Consider the following 16,169-nt stretch of genomic DNA (forward strand, 5'->3'; position numbering starts at 1 on the left):
GATTCAATTGCAGTTAAAGCACACTTAGGTTAAAGGGGTGTCTTTTTAGAGCCGCAAAACAAGGGGAGAGAGAAAACATTAATGTTGGCTGCCCCGCTGTTGCAAATTCTAATTATCATGTGTTCATGTTCCATTGAGAGATTATCTGCGACCAATCAGACGGGCACTTGATGAGAACAAACACATTATGTGCAGACTGTTGATTCACAGCCGTTTGTGGTGCATTGATTCTCCCTGCGCTGCCAAACGGCGCTCTCTCTCATCTTGAATTAGGCAGACACCCATGATTTTTCAGATGCTAATGAAAACTTGTACAGCTCAATTTCAGTCCTGGCTTGCCTCACAGAATAAATGGACTTTGCAGTATAAAAGTGAGACACAAAGGGTTTGATAGAGTATTTACCAGGCATGATTGAGTGAGCATGGAGCCGCAGGGCTAAGTGTTTAGGCAGGGTGGTGTTGGCAAAGATATGAACATGCCATGGTACTATCTGTTGTAGAGTAGTAGTAATGGTAAGGAGAGGAGCAGGATTCCCACGGTCAAGAAAAACCTGGACAAGTCATGGAAACCTTTAAAAGTTTTGGAATGAAATGACATTTTCTTGCATATAATAAAATTGTAACAATAATCTTCCATAGAAAACCTTCTACATAATGCAACATAACGACTGTTTTTCTTTTTTTTTTTTTTTTAACCCAGAAGAGGACAAATTCTGTGGGGTTTTTTTTTGTTTTGTTTCCTTGGTATTTTATTTTATTTTATTTTTTTGATAGGTGAAAAATAAAATTAAGTGGCATTTCTATTCTGCATATTCCATTTCTGCTTCCATTTTTCATTTTTGTATTTTGAAGTGAAAATAAAATCAAGTTTTTATTGTTTTTTTTTTTTTTATTTTAGATTTCTGTTAAGGAAAATCCAAAGACCAAAAAGTACGATGACTAAAACAAGATTAAAAAATACTGGGCTAGTGGGGCAGGAAGAAAAAGCGGCTTCATTTTGGGTCCTTGAAAAGTCATGGGGGACCCTGGAGGAATACTTGAATGGGAATAACATAAAACTGTGTGTGTTCATGTTAGCAGAGGTGCAGTGGACTTATAGTGTTAAAGCTCTGATTGGCTGCCACTCCCACTCGGTGAGCAAACAACAGATTACAGACAGCAGCCAGGTGAGTTGCAAGCTGAAACCTGTTCAGGTGTGACCTACGGTGAAGTTAATGGCCCTGCCTACGTCCTGCATACACACACACACAGACAGATAGACACACACACACACACACACACACACAGAGGCATTGCTGTTTTCCAGTTTTTCCTCATTTATATTTTGTTTATCTGGTGTGTAATGAAACAAGGAGAAGTCATGCTGATTTATGCAGGCCTGTCATTTTATCTGAAATGGCATCCCTGTGGAAGAAATCAATGCAGGAAATTACAAGCCAAATTAGATATTTTTCATACTGCTTATGCACCATTTACTCAATTTCAGGAACAATCAAGACCATTTACTACTTGTAGGCATTTCCGAAGCCTCCATGCAGTGCTAATTGTACAATTACTGCGCCTCTCATTCTCTCACTAAAGAAACTCTGTGAGTAATCTTATACTGCGATGTCTTGCTCCTGGTAATCTCAGGACTTTCCTGACGCATGTATGACGTGCTCGATAATATCTTTGGCCAAATTTGAGCTCATGAGTTCCAGCTGTAAGGGAACAAACGGAGGCGTAGCTCAGGGGAGACAAACATGCAGAGAAGTACAGTTCACTCCTTTGTGATTTTTTGAGTAAAGTAAAGGACTACAATGTTATATTTTCACTGTAACCCTGGAGACAGAAATCTCAAAAACTGAATACCTTGCTGAATTCCTATAGATGTTGTATGTTGCCTAGCAACTGTTTTTACTTTTTCCTCTCCGGCCTCTGTTTTTCCTTCTTTGTGATCCTCAGTTTTTCTGTCTTTGTCTGCGTCTTTCGCTCATTTCTTTCTCCCTGTGGCTCTTGTCACGGTTAATTAAGTTACACCAGAGACACTGGTAAAGCAGAGACTGGTTTATTTATTTGCATGTTAATAATTTAGGCTAAGCAGGGCCACTGCTTTAGCCTGTCCCCTAACGCTTTAAAAGCAGCCTGACGCTGCAGCTTTGTGTTGTTTTATTTGCCAAGTGGCTGGGGATCTTGTCAGCCCTTTTAGATGCTGCAGTGCCACTGTACACAATGTCTCGCTGTCCTTATTGGTCTTCCACTGCTGTCGCCTCCTGCCTCCTGCCTCCTGCCTCCTGCCTCCTGCCTCCCGCCTCTCTTTGTGTCAGGTGAGAAGTCATGGCTTGATGGAGGCTTTCTGCGGCGTGATTGGCAGGTCTATCCGTCACTCAGCCCTGGGGACTCTCGGTGCTCTAATTAGGTCGCTTGGCTTGCTCACCTCCCAGGGCTGGATGCTACAGCAGAACACAGATCAAATGACGGTCCCTTGTTTTGTAGGGACTTGTAAAGGTGGCGGCAGAAGGCAGAGGAATAGCATCTGTTTAGTGTCTGCAGCCCCAGAGGCCTTCTCTCTACACCTGTTTGGTGCTTTTGTGTCGCTCTTGCTCCTTCACAAGTGCAGTAATGTGCATCGCTCTTCATTTGTGGTGTAAAATGCCAGAGGGGAGCGCGACTCCTTGTGGGTTAATTTGATTTCGGCGGGTTAATTGATGAAGGGGGAGTCGTTGCCTGTTCTGATTTCTGCCACTGGCTCTTCTAACTGGTGACTTCTCACTGCTGACTTAGCAGCTCAGCCACCTTCATTGTCTTTGTTCATATTTTCTTTTCACACTTGATTTTTTCTTTAAACTGTTTCAGCGCACCACCTTTGAAAATTGTGCCATAAAGTTGTAATTCGCAATATTTCACTTGATGGTGTTTGTGGTAACAGCAAATGTGGCTAAATATGACAGCAAATGCTCCTTAAGCAGCTACTTTATCAGGACTAAAACAAAGGAGCAACTGTTGTATCTGTTTACCTTGCAGCCACACAAAGTCACAATGTTTTAATTAAGAAGTCACTTAATATTTTCTTCATGAGCAACTACCACCATCTGATTTAATGCCATGACCAGTGCAAGTCAGTTTCTTGCAGTTGGTTGGTATAAAAAGTGATCTGCTGCTGAATGTCCAAAATTATTGTTTCATATGCTGTTGATGTAGATATGATAAGCACTTACCTCTATGACTAAAAAAAGTAATTTTCTTTGTCTGCTTAACAATAAAGTAGGGGTGTGAATATTTCAGTATCTCATGATTCGATTCCATTTCGATTCTTGGGGTCGCGATTCGATTCAGAATCGATTCTAGATTCAAAATCCGTTTGCGATTCAAGATAATTTATTATTATATAATTAATTATTAATTATTATAATTTCAGGATCTACTCCAGTCTGTTTTGCCAGTAGCATATTATGTTATTAGAGCAAAAGTGTGTATGAAATTATGGAGGTTGCCCAAGTTTTGGGCATCAGAAAGTGAAAAAATAAACATTGCAATTATTATGGTTCAAAAAATGGACATGCTGTTTCAAAAAAAGTCCCATCGTTTTTTTGCAGATGTTTGTGTATCCCATTATCTGTGCCATTCTGCAAAGCAGGTTCTCTCTGTGATGCTGCAGAGGGCCACATCACACTCCTGACACTTCAGAGAGGGCCCTGATTCTCCTGCCTGCTCTGTCTGCAGTGAACACAGAGTTTACATCCATGCGAAGCCCTGCTGCTTATTAGACTGTCTCCTGATTTACCCTTGTCTCATTATTATTATTATTATTTATTATTATTATTATTATTATTATTATTATTATTATTATTATTATTTATTATTATGATATGGGCTACCGGAGTTTATTCTAATACACGAGGCGCTACCAATAACACAGAGCCATAGATACAGTAGGATTAGGCCAATCACAGTGCAGCTTTCTTCAGATGACGTAGGGCATACGTAAGCGGATACAAAGCGTCGGCTCATTTTCCGATTGGTGAACAAGACCAAAACAAACCTCTGACCTCGCTCCAAAGGAACTATGGGAAACCAATATGGCGTTTAGCATAGATGCTAATGTATTTTTACCATCGAAATATGGCTAAAATATGGACGGAAGACACCCAATATCGGATATATATTATTTATGTAATTATCGAACAAGGTCCCGTAAAAACAGCTGAATTCCCAGGCTGGATATACTGAGGCTCCTAAAAGAGCTACAGTGCATCTGCGTCATCATCTCCGAGCGGCACAGACGGCAGCTCTCACTGGCGACAAAAGTAAGGCGATCCGACAAACGGTCTCAAACTTATTAACACTCTTCTAGTCACTGGACGAAATAGAGGGTTAAGAATAGACTATATTCAGTAAATCTAGTCTTTAATCGATGCTTAGGATTTTTGAATCGTTTCTGAATCGTTAAAAACGAGAATCGAGACTCATGTGAATCATTTTTTTCCCCCACCCCTACAGTAAAGGCTGCCCTGTGAGAGAGCGTAAACAGTTAACAGTGAGGCCGATATCAGTGAGATAAAATTACAAACAGTAATGCTAAGTTATGCATTGTTTCTCGCGTAGGTAGGCATTTTGAATAGGGTGTGGGAATAGTTGACCCCGCCGCTAACTAGAGGTGTACCGATACACCAATTGGTATCTATGTATTGATTCAGTGGTCCCGTATCATAGATGCAAAGTTAAAACATCGATACATGTCAATAAGAGATGCCTTTATTTTTAAATTTTTATGGCACATCCATGCAATTCAATCCAATTCAAGTCCATTATCGCAAATCATAATTTGCCTCATTTGTGGCACAATTTCCATCCAAGCACACGCAAACAGTGGCGGTGTTGTATAGTATTGTATTGATAGGTACATGGTGGCCAAGTATGGATATTGTTATTGTATAAATTTTAATATTGCAAGCACAAACTAAACCTAAACTAAATTATAAAATAAAAAGCTTTTTTCATTCTACTGTATATATTTTTTGCACTAAATATGATTGAAGTGAAATGAACAGACTTGAAACTTTATTTAGTAAGCTAAATATTGAAAACCTTTTACTTTGGGAACATAGTTTGTGGCTGAAAAAAGGTAATAAATCACAGTATTTCCAGTATATGTTATCCTAATACCTAGAATATTGTATTGTGAGTCCTCTGGTGATCCCCACTCCTAGCAAGCAGTCAAAAAAAAGGACAATACAGATATTTACTTAACTCATCTTATATGTATCGCAGGTCATGAATTAGATCAAATCAAATTCGTATCCCCTACCATTAGCAATGAAAACTATTATTCAGAGACGCATATAGAATTTCAATACATTGGTGAAAAATGCAGACCACAGACAGCATCAAAAATGGGGTTTGATTTCATGAATGTCGCTGAGATTATAACTTTCAACAAAAATGTTTCTGCTGAAACTTCAGAAAAGTTGCATTGGGTCACTTCTTTCACAGTGTCTCTTAGACATAATTCAATTATACCCTGTTCTTTGACACTGAATAACAGAGAGATGGATAGTGTTGCACGTGTCTGATAAAGACTACGAGTCTTATCTGAAGACTCGCAGGCATCACAAGCGATCTGAACACACCCCAAATATTGGCAGCTTGTCAAGTGTCTAAACTGATTTGACGTTGATGAGAAAGCTATGCCACTCTGACAGAATAAGTGTTTCACTTGTGCCAGAGTAGGTAAAACTGCTGATACAAGCTGTCTCTCAATTGCCTAAAGTGCCTCCTTTGTCAGACTATCAGACTGCGAGGCTCTTACACTGTTGTGAGAGTCCTAAAGAAGTGGCATCTCTCTTAGATGACATTCTCATGCGCTTTCTGTCAGCTTTGATAGAGCACAAGGCTCCACTGAGAGAAAAATAGTCCCATCAGCTGCAATTTTAATAGAAAAGTGTCCTTAATAAAGCTCAATCATCTGCATATAACCAGACTAAATACTGTTTTTCTCTTCTGTAAACATTTTCAATAATTTGTCATTTAGTTAGCTTCACTTACATACTGATTTACTATTAAAAGTAATTTGTCATGACAGTGAAATTACATGCCGTTCTCTGTCTCAGGCAGCTGCAAAGCCTTGTCTGTGTGGAAAAAGTCCAACACAAACATACATTCAGCTGCATGTTGGGAAGTTTAAGAGGTCTGTTCAAAAGGTCCCACAAGTTTTTTGAGAAAGAACAGGAGGAGCGAAAATATTTTCAGTCTGCAGAGGCATTCCTGCAAAGTGCATGTCAAGTGTGTTTTCCTCTCAGCTCTGCTATCTAAGTAGCGGAGGCTTCCTCTGCATTGTAAAGCTCCTGGCCTTAAGACAATATGCAGTATACAGTGTATGTGGGATGTATTTGTGTCTTTTCGAATTGCAGTATGGCAAACCTTTTGATTCTCTTTACTGTCGAAGTCACGTGGTGCATCCAGTACTTTCTGTTTGAGCAAAGTATGCCAAAGATTAAAGTTTTGTCTTCCATATTTCCCTTTGATTGCAAGCACATGTCTGCTGCACTGAGGATGACCTCTGGTTGGGATACAGATTATGTTTTCCAAGCCTGGGCTCAGTTCACCTTATATTCAGGAAATTATTTTTAACTCTCTGGTTTTAAGTTCAGGTTCCTATTTAAAATCAGTTTTCAAAAAAATAAAAAAGTACAAAAGCATGTAAAGAAATAGAGAATCCACCTCACTGCCAGACACTGAAAGGGTACTACAAATAGAGCACAATCTTCCACCTCCTCTGTGCTAACACAAAAATATTCAGGAAACATAAGGTTGGCTGTTATCTTTGCTCTGTTTACCAGACAAAAAAGACATAAAGAGAGGAATAACACAATGGCGAGAGGGAGAGCGTGAGATACTCCTGGGTGTATTCAATAGGCATCCGTGACAGTGAGAGAGTGCTGAGAGATGAGAGGGAGAGGGGAGACAAGAAAGATAATAGAGGTGAGAGTGAGGTCAAAGCTTCGGTCCGTCTTAGCAATGGGAGGAAAAGCTCTTGTTTTTGGTCCTGCGCTCAATCAGAAATTGAACCAGCTAACCAACAGAACAAGGGGCTTGGACGAGTGCTGGCTTTATTGACAGCGAAACAAAATTCGCTGTCTTTTTCCTTGACCTCTTCGCCTTTTTCTCCCTAGTGGTAGTTTTTAAGAGAGACAGCGATGGCTGCCTGGAGTAATCGTTGATTTGCTCTTTCGTGCTTTGAAGGTTAGCGAGGAATTTGTTGCTTCGGGTGCATATTTGCTCTGCTCTTTGCCTGCCATCTTGACGAACGTACATAAAAATTCACTGTCCTACCAAAGACACCATCAACACCACCACTGATGGCATAAAGGATCTCAGATTTCTCTATGATTAATGAGATTGAAAGTCTTTTTGGCTAACCTTTTTAATGCGTTCACCACCTAAAATGCTACCTCAGTGCATAGTATAATTTACCCGTTGATTGGTGGACACTTGTACACTAATGCCGTGTTTCCACTATATGGTACCAGCTCTACTCTACTCTACTCATCATCTTTGGTATGGGGTACTTTTCTCGGGGTCGTTTTCCATTAAAAGAAAGCACCGCCTCAGCGTAGCTGGTCATTATAGCGACTTTCCAAATGTTTTGACCGAAGGGATTGGATCCTGTTGGTGGAACGAGTCATTTCACGGGGGTTACGACTCTCAAAAATATGTATCCGCTGATTAAAAGACATCTCTTTGCCGATGTGGGAAAAAATCTTTTTGAGCCCAATGGCAAAATTTTCCTTGGATCTCATGCAGACTGGCAGGGTAGGAGTGTGTGTTGCTAAAGTTGGATTACAGGGCACTGCTCGTGGTAATGAAGGAGTGTTCTTTCGCATTTGAATACTTGTTTGATTGATTGGTAGCAGAAAACTTAAGTTTTGAACGAATTGTGGACAACCAGGATTTCTATCTCAATCTGATGAATGGGAAATGTCATTGTCATAGTACCATTATTGTCATTGTCGCGTCTGCTTACGTAACCGCCATCGACGACTACTGATGACGCATCAGGGTCTTGAAGGGTTGTCCCACATCATAGGTGAAGATTTCAACCGGCAGCCTATCCTTTGTAACTCTCTTCCGAGTTATGTTTTTATTTGCATGACAGGATTTTGCTCACAACACTGATTTGTGACCAAAGTCGCAGAGATAATAACTCGACACGCTTGACAGCTTCTCTCTGCTTTCTCTTATGTGTTACAAGTGATAATTTATTCATGCAAATATAGCAGTTTGCTGTGTTTTTAGCACCGGTATTACTGCGCCTCCAAAGACTCCATACATGTGGATGCATATGTGCACATACAGGACAGAAACACCCACTGAAATACAGCTGTCATCACTGACAAATAACTGGACATCAGCCGGAAAATATGTCTGCCTCCTGATGCATGTCAGTGTCTTTGAGCACTTCTGGTCTGCACATCATCACAGCTGCTGTGCATGATGTGTGTGTGTGTGTTAGTGTTTGTGTGCAGGCATGTGTTTGGATCTGCCTGGGAGCATGTGACTGTAGCCCTGTTCTCCTTCCTGCAACTGTGCCGCAGCTAATCCTCCACAGGAGTTCAGCAGGGTGTTAGGTTAGTGCTTTACAGATGGCCAACAAATACACAGCACCTGTGTTTGAAAGACATAGTGCAGCCCCTGGCCGTTAAATGCAATATTTCACTGAAAATACAACATGTTATTGGAGAACAAGAAAGAGGACAGATTTTGTGTTAAACTCAAAATGTGTTTTGGTTGTTGTTACTGCTTTTAAATGTTTGGCCTTCTCTGTGCAGAATTATGTATGTCTTAATTTAAGGCATGTGCCTATGAGCATGATTTTGTGACATCACATTTACACACACACACTGAATATAGTCTTGTCATTGACGTAGGAGGCATTATAATCCAGTTGTGAATATGCTTGCAATGGTATGAGACTTAAATGGCGTAATGATTATCACTGAAATGATCATGGTATCACGGTATCACAAAATTATTCTGATTATCAGTTACATTGACCCTTACGTAGAATTTTTTTTAAGTTAAGCAAACATTTTATTACTTAAATTAAAAGTTAAGGTAATGTTTACAAAGAAAAGTATCAATAAAAAGTCTCACTTTTGTAAAGAACTTGAATAAAATGAAATTCTCCATCCAGTTGCATTTTTCTTCAATACGGTAGCCCAGAAAAGCCAACGTACACATTATGATAAACTTAAATTTTCATACCTTCGTATACCTTGAAACCATAATATCACTGCAAATGTATTTGTGAAACACTTTAAACAAGAAGTACTTGCATACGGTATTCACAGAATCCTAATTTTGCAACAAGGGAGAAACAGTAGATGTAATGACATGGGGCATTGCTAAAAACTACTGCACTGGGGGAATTACTACAAAAGTGTGTCCAGACATTCGTGGTCCCCAGAGGAGGAATGCTACTGATTTTGTTGACTCTTTGACATTTTCTCCATCCCTTTTAAGGCTTTGATTGATGTTTCTTGACAATTATTGGGTGGATTGCCATGACATTTGGTGTCCACATTTATGTCATTAATAATTCTAATAACAAATACCTCTTTACATAACTTTTCATCCAGCAGCATATTCAGGTCAAAACATCAGTTTGTCCAAAACCTTGGCACATGACTAAATACCTGAATAATTAGTAACATTCCCATCAGCCTCAGCTGTGTGTGAAAGAATATTAGGGTCTTGCATATGAATGAATTTTTTTTAAATAAAGATGACATTCCGTTGCAAAAATCAAATTGAAATGTCAAGAATTCATTCATTGCAGCTCTCAGATGCAGCTGACACTCAGCGAGTCCCTGCTTCTTCTAGTTATCTACGGGTATACAAATGTATTTACTTACAAAAATGTTCCTCCAGGCTCCAAACAAGGAATAAAAAACATGATTCTGTAAAAATAATATCAAATAAAATAAAACAACAACAACAATAATTAATGATAACAGCAAGGAAATTATTTTTGTAAGTTTTAGGACTTTAAAGAGATTGTGCCTGAAATTGCAAAATGGTTACACCTCCATTGCAATACACAGAAAATATATTCCATCACAAGACATAATTTTATATACCAGAAGAGTTGGTTTTGTTCTCAGCATTTTGTCTTTTTTCTTAACATTTTTATTTTATTCTTGAAATGCAGAAAATACAGCTTTATTTTTTTAATGCCTGGCACTAATTCTGAAAATGTGACTTTAGTCTCACCGTTTTGACTTTATTCTTGAAATGCAAAGTAAAAAAAATGTCTCCCTCCTCTCATGTTTCCTGCTTATGCGTTGCTCTAATATGCCTCCATAACTAAACCGTGTTTAGTACTCATTAGAATATGAGTGAAACTTAGATGAACATTGTAACATTACATCTGCATTACAGATGCATGTAAGCATTTAGCTGAAAGCATTCCTGTGCCGTTGTACAGCCTCACAGAGCTGCTCCCATGGCTGTAGACTTGTTAACTTTTTCTTGGAAACACTATATCAGACTCAAATTATTATTCCAAGCAGAATATTTTTATGTCTAAAAACATATCTGGAGGGGATCTTTAACAATCAATTCACCAGAGAGCATGCGCTGCCTTAAAAAAAAAACCCAACAACTGGTATGCCTTTTATTGTGAATATATTTTTTTGACATTTCACTTCTCCTCGCCTCCTCGTCTCCGCTTCTGATTCAGTAGCGGCAGACAGCTGTGTCAAGCAGCGGAGGAACTTTTGACATTGACTGGGAGTGACGAGGCAGCGCAAGCAGATGTCTTCCTCTTTGCTTTGGGAGAAACAGCATCCTTGACCTTGTCATGGCTAATTTTAGGGCTTGGCTTATCACAGCGCCAATGTTTATATCTCCCATTACACACACTGTCATTACAGGAGGGACATGCTTGTAATTATGGGTGCATTCTGCAGTCGGGATGTTCCTGGGGGTCATGTGCATGCACTCATGTATGAGATACTGCAGTTTTAGTGCATGCACAGGCTTCCTCAAAAGCATAGATGTTTGATTCCAACATATCCCTGCTGCTGCCATACACACTGTGAAAACACACACTTCATAGTCTCTTCAAAGCTGTGGAGCCTCCTTTTTCTTCTTCTACTCAAAGACACTGCAGGCTTTAATTATCATTGAGCTGCTCGTTTCTACCTGTGCCCGTGTTAAAATGGGTCAGTATTTTTTCTCCTCTCAGCTGGTCTTGGATGTCTTGGTGCCCGAGACCAGCGTGCCAAACACGATCCTCACAGCTGGGTGAACACAGGAGAGGAGGGCAGCGCGACGCACTGAGAGATTTCCCCCCCTTGCCTGCCAAATCTCTGTCCTGTTCAACAATGCCTTTTGTGCACTTGACTCATTCATGCAGAAATACAAACGCAAGGACACAAACAAACATGAGAAAGAGTTTCCAAAGCACACATGAGCATCACTGGGTCTGTGTGCTTTTTGCTCATTTGCATATGTATGCTCATTTACAAAATAAGGGGAAGTTTGGCTCTTTCTCTGTCTCTTCATGGCAGAGAGCCTCCACGCCCAAGTCTGCAATAGGCAACATAAACACCTATCATCCCATTAGATTAAATGGAGTGGATGTCACTCACTGGGCCAGACTCCAACCATTGACCCTAACACTATTTCCTCTCCTTGCGTCTCTCACTCTCTCTTGTATTTCAATGCTGTCTCTCCTGTAGTAGTTAATTCCCCACATTTCACTCAAGGCTGTCCTTTATGTCTCGCTGTCGCTCTCCGCCTCCTTGCACTGCAACAGACTTTATCGTATCTTTACAGCAGCGAGTGAATGAGGTCATAAGAACACAACGGGGAGACGGTAAATCTGGTTAAACATTTATTCAAAGATAGTCGCTGTGTAAACAGGACACCAGCGAAATTACAGCATGATTGGAGTCGGTGCAGTTATTGATCGAATATTGTCTGATGCTCTCTTACATGTTAATATTGTACACTGAGGTAAAGTATTTCAAGGTTAACACAACACTAAATGGATGCTATTACATTATAGATCTATGCATGATGGTTTTATTTCATCTACTGCATCTGAGGTACATGCTGAAAAAAGCTTTTGTAAAGGTAAAGAATATGCTACAACAACTACAACTCTGCTGTGATGCCAAATGATAAGCTTTTCAAATGACCTTTATAACTGCAACTATTGATACTTTCCAGTATTGACTAATCTCATTAATTGTTTGGTTTGTAAAATGTCAGTGAAAAATGATGATGAGTTCCAATGTAAGACTGACATTGAAACCTAAAGATATTCAATTTTGGCATGGATAGATTATGAGACAGTGGGCCCCTGGGCACAGATATGCAAAGGGCCCCACCAGGTGTCCTACAAAGGAACAAGACACAAAGACTTTGTGGTAGTTTGAGTCTCCTTGAGGTTGTTGTGTTTTGTAGTTGTATGGATCTCTTAGAGCTAATTTTGTATCTTATTTGTGTTTTTGTATTGCTTCGTGGTTGTTTTGTGTCTTTTTGTAGTTGTTTGTGTCTCTTTGAGGTCATTTTGTGTCTATTTTTGGTAGGTTGTGTTTCTTTTGTGTGTGTGTAAACCTCTACCTCTTTTTTTTTTTTTTTTTTTTTTTTACCTTACCTTACCTTAAAAGGTAATTTTGTGTCTTACTGAGGATTTTTCTATCCCTTAGTGGTGGTTTTCCACTATTTGTAGCTATTTTGTGCTTCCTTGCAGTTCATGTGTATTACATTGTGGTCATTTTGACTCTCTTCCTGGTCAGTGTGTGTTAATTTGAGTGACATTTTGCAGGTAGAGGGGGCCCCCTGACACTTTGAGTACCTGGGCCTGTGCCTTAGGGGTGCCTTTTGTTGCTCACCTGGTAGAGTGTGTGCGCCCCATGTAGCGCTGCTCACAAAGCCCTTTGCTGCATGTTGTCTCCTCTCTCTCTCAGCCCTTTCATAGATATCTATTACAGTAAACAAAAAGCTTAGGGAAAAGATCTTGGAAAAGATATTCATTGTAAAGTAATTTGAAACTGAGAAAAACAGCGCATTGAAGAAGCTTGCATTAGAATTATTTGGTGTTCTTGCTTGAAAAGGGACTTAAAAAATTAATGGATCATCAAATTTGACTGCAGATTAATTTTCTGTCAGATTGACTTTTCAATGACTCAACTCCTTGTTTGGGGGTTTATGTGTGAAATGTGAATGGAATTACTTTATTTGTCCCTGCACATAATAACAGTGCTGTGTTCAGGTTTGAATGAATGCTCTAATCATCACTCTGTCCTCCTCTCTTCAGGCGGAGTTGACAGGCATTAAATGGCGTTGCTACAGCTTCCGCGGCAGTGGTGAATATGGGCCGGTGATCTCGGCCCCGGCCCAGGACGACCCGGTCCTGCGCAGCTTCATGCGCTGCGTGCAGGCCAACTTGCTGTGCGTGTGGCGACGCAAAATCAAGCCCGACGCCAAGGAGCTATGGATCTTCTGGTGGGGCGAAGAGCCCAACCTCTCGGATGTCATTCATCAGGAGCTGGAAGGTGAGAATGAAAGAGCTCTTCTATCCATCTCAATTATTTTTCCGTCCCATCGCTCCTTCTTCGGTGTTCATTTAAGCTCTGAAAGTTGAGGTGAGAGGCTTGTTTAGTCTGTTTAATTTTATGGTTGCTTTTTATGATGTTGCACTGGGTTATATAGACTGAAGAGCGATTCAGTTCAGTTTTGGAATTTTAGCGGATTGTATGTAACCGACTGACGTGTGTTGTGTGTGGATGTACAGCATGAATTTGCATTGTATGAGTGCTAAATAAATTAGAGCGTAACGCCTGCATGTTGTACAGAAGCTGCACACAGAGCAGAGTTCAGTATTATGCAGATTCCAGCTGTTTAGTGTGCTGCAGATTCAAGCGTCGTACTGTATGTTTAATATGTGTAGGGTTGCATTGATCCAGTGCTATATTTGAGACTCTTATAGCACATATGTGGAATGTGTTTGCTTTGCAACTCAAGTGTTTATATGCTGCTTCAGGACTATCACTATGATGAAGCACACGGCAATGGAGGAGATTTTTCTCGCCAGTATTTACAGTGTGTTGGTGAAAATTACACTGCGATATCTCACTTGAGAGAGTGCTACTGTCAGCACTATTGTCCCTATTTATAGAAACGTTTTCATTATCTCACCGCGCACGTGTGTAGAAGTCTAACATATCGACTAAGCCTCTGGAAGACAGGGAGAGGAGGAAACAGGAGAGGGATTATATTGGGTTTGGTTAAGCAGAACAACAGTCAGGAGGAAAAGAGCAGGAATATTAGATGGAGAGGTTGAAGCGATAGTGAGAATTTCACCTATTAAAGCTGACTTGATGTGAAAAGGCCTCTCAGGCACTGCGGTAGATATTTGACAGATGTTCTCACTGCTGGTGGGGAGAGCCCTTTACTTCAACTGCACGAGCACGTGCAATAGAGAAAGATACATTTTTATTTTGTTTGCATCACTAACAGACGCTCAGATAACTTATTTCCTTGCTTCCCCCAAATATCCAAACCGTGTCTCCAGACATCTAATAGCAAAGTTACATCATCTGACTCTGATATGATACGGCCTTTTAAATCATTTGATTTTGTAGTGCTCACTGATCTTAAAAGAAGCATGGGCGATGATAGCGATCACACAAAGACACACAGTCAGTATTTAGTGGTAAGAATTCGCCATCCGGAGCAAAAATGTATTGCAAGAAGCCGCATAACGAGTATGCTGCTGTGAGAAATTTTATCATTACCTCATCAATTTGCAAGCTGTTAGCTGGCAGCCTAAACCGTCAATTATGACTCCCTTTGAGAAGCACACTGAGGTCTAATAAAGTTAATAATATTCTTGGCCTGTTCAATTATATTTTACAGCTATTGATTATTTAGGAGTGAAGATGTGTCATCAGTCCATGGATTTTGTTGTAATTATGCAGACCATGGAGATGTGCTCTGCTAATACACACATTAATACATTTACATACAGATAATTAAAGCATAGTTAGCAGTTTTAGGGGAAATAGGGTTTATAAGAAGAAACAATTAGGGGTTCAAGTTGGGGTGTAAGAAAATATTGATACACTTTAGTATCACAATATTATTATATGTTTTATGATACTGGGTCATTTCTTAAAAAACACTTTGAATCTTTGTTCACTTTTTTTATTCTCCTAATTTTTACTGAAATAATCTTCTAAGCACTGTTTCTTCTTTTACTGATATAGGAACATTTTAATTTCTTTGCTCAGATTGCACAAAAAGTTGCACTTTGGTGTTGGATGTTTATCCCCATTGGTTCCAGTCAATGATGGTGTGTTCTTTATAGAATGACAGTTTTCCTTTAATTTTAGATAAAAAAAACAAACTAATTTTGTCACCCTCCTGACAGTAATGCAATATAGCCTAACATAAAGAATTGTCACCCCTATATGGCGATGCATGTTGTATCCCCAGATTATTGCCAATACGCAGCTCTTTTTAAATCTGAATGTTCTTAATCAAGTTCGAAGTACATTTTGTCCAGTTCACGTCTTCTCTGCTGTTGGGGTTTTACTACGTGTCTCATTTAGGGCTGCAAAAAATGATCGTTTTCATAATCTGCTGATTATTACTTTATCAATTAATGAATAAATATGTTCAAAAAATATCAGAAAACAATCTCCTTGACATCAGATGTTTTGTCAGAAGGAACATTTCAAATCCCCAAATATTGAATTTACTCAATATTCAGGGATTTACTTACTTAAAATAAAAAGCAGAGAATTCTCTATTGCAAAGTCAATTATTTGACGTTTGAAAAAATTAAACAATAATTTAAGTCTCGAAATAAAATAAATGGACATTTAGTGTTGAGTGATCTCTGCAAACAGATATCTGCATATGTATGCACAACCTGTACCCGAGGGGACACAATTTTGGTATTGGAAGTGTTCTGGTTTTGTTTGTAGTGCGTTTGCAGGGTTAGTTTAGTATTGACCAACAAGGTTTGATTGGCAGGTAAACAGTCCATGTGGAGAGGCTCAACGCGAAGGTCAAAATGCAAATTCAGAACCCAACGGCTATCATCTGACAACAATTTAGCATTATATTAGCAATCCTAAAAAAAAAAAAAGAAATGAAGTATCCTAAATATC

At 39.5% G+C, this 16,169-nt stretch overlaps 1 protein-coding gene across 4 annotated transcripts in view; it reads left to right on the forward strand.

Moving 5' to 3' along the window:
* Positions 1–16,169, forward strand: part of LOC121959487 (mediator of RNA polymerase II transcription subunit 13-like) — a 101,744-nt gene that overhangs the window by 9,460 nt on the left and 76,115 nt on the right. For all 4 annotated transcript variants that reach the window (XM_042508792.1, XM_042508794.1, XM_042508796.1 and 1 more), the window contains exon 2: positions 13,310–13,547. In XM_042508792.1, coding sequence (XP_042364726.1) covers positions 13,310–13,547 — 238 coding nt within the window. The remainder of the gene's footprint in view (positions 1–13,309; positions 13,548–16,169) is intronic.

This window comes from Plectropomus leopardus, chromosome 20 (genome assembly GCF_008729295.1).
Source record: "Plectropomus leopardus isolate mb chromosome 20, YSFRI_Pleo_2.0, whole genome shotgun sequence".
NCBI lineage: Eukaryota > Metazoa > Chordata > Actinopteri > Perciformes > Serranidae > Plectropomus > Plectropomus leopardus.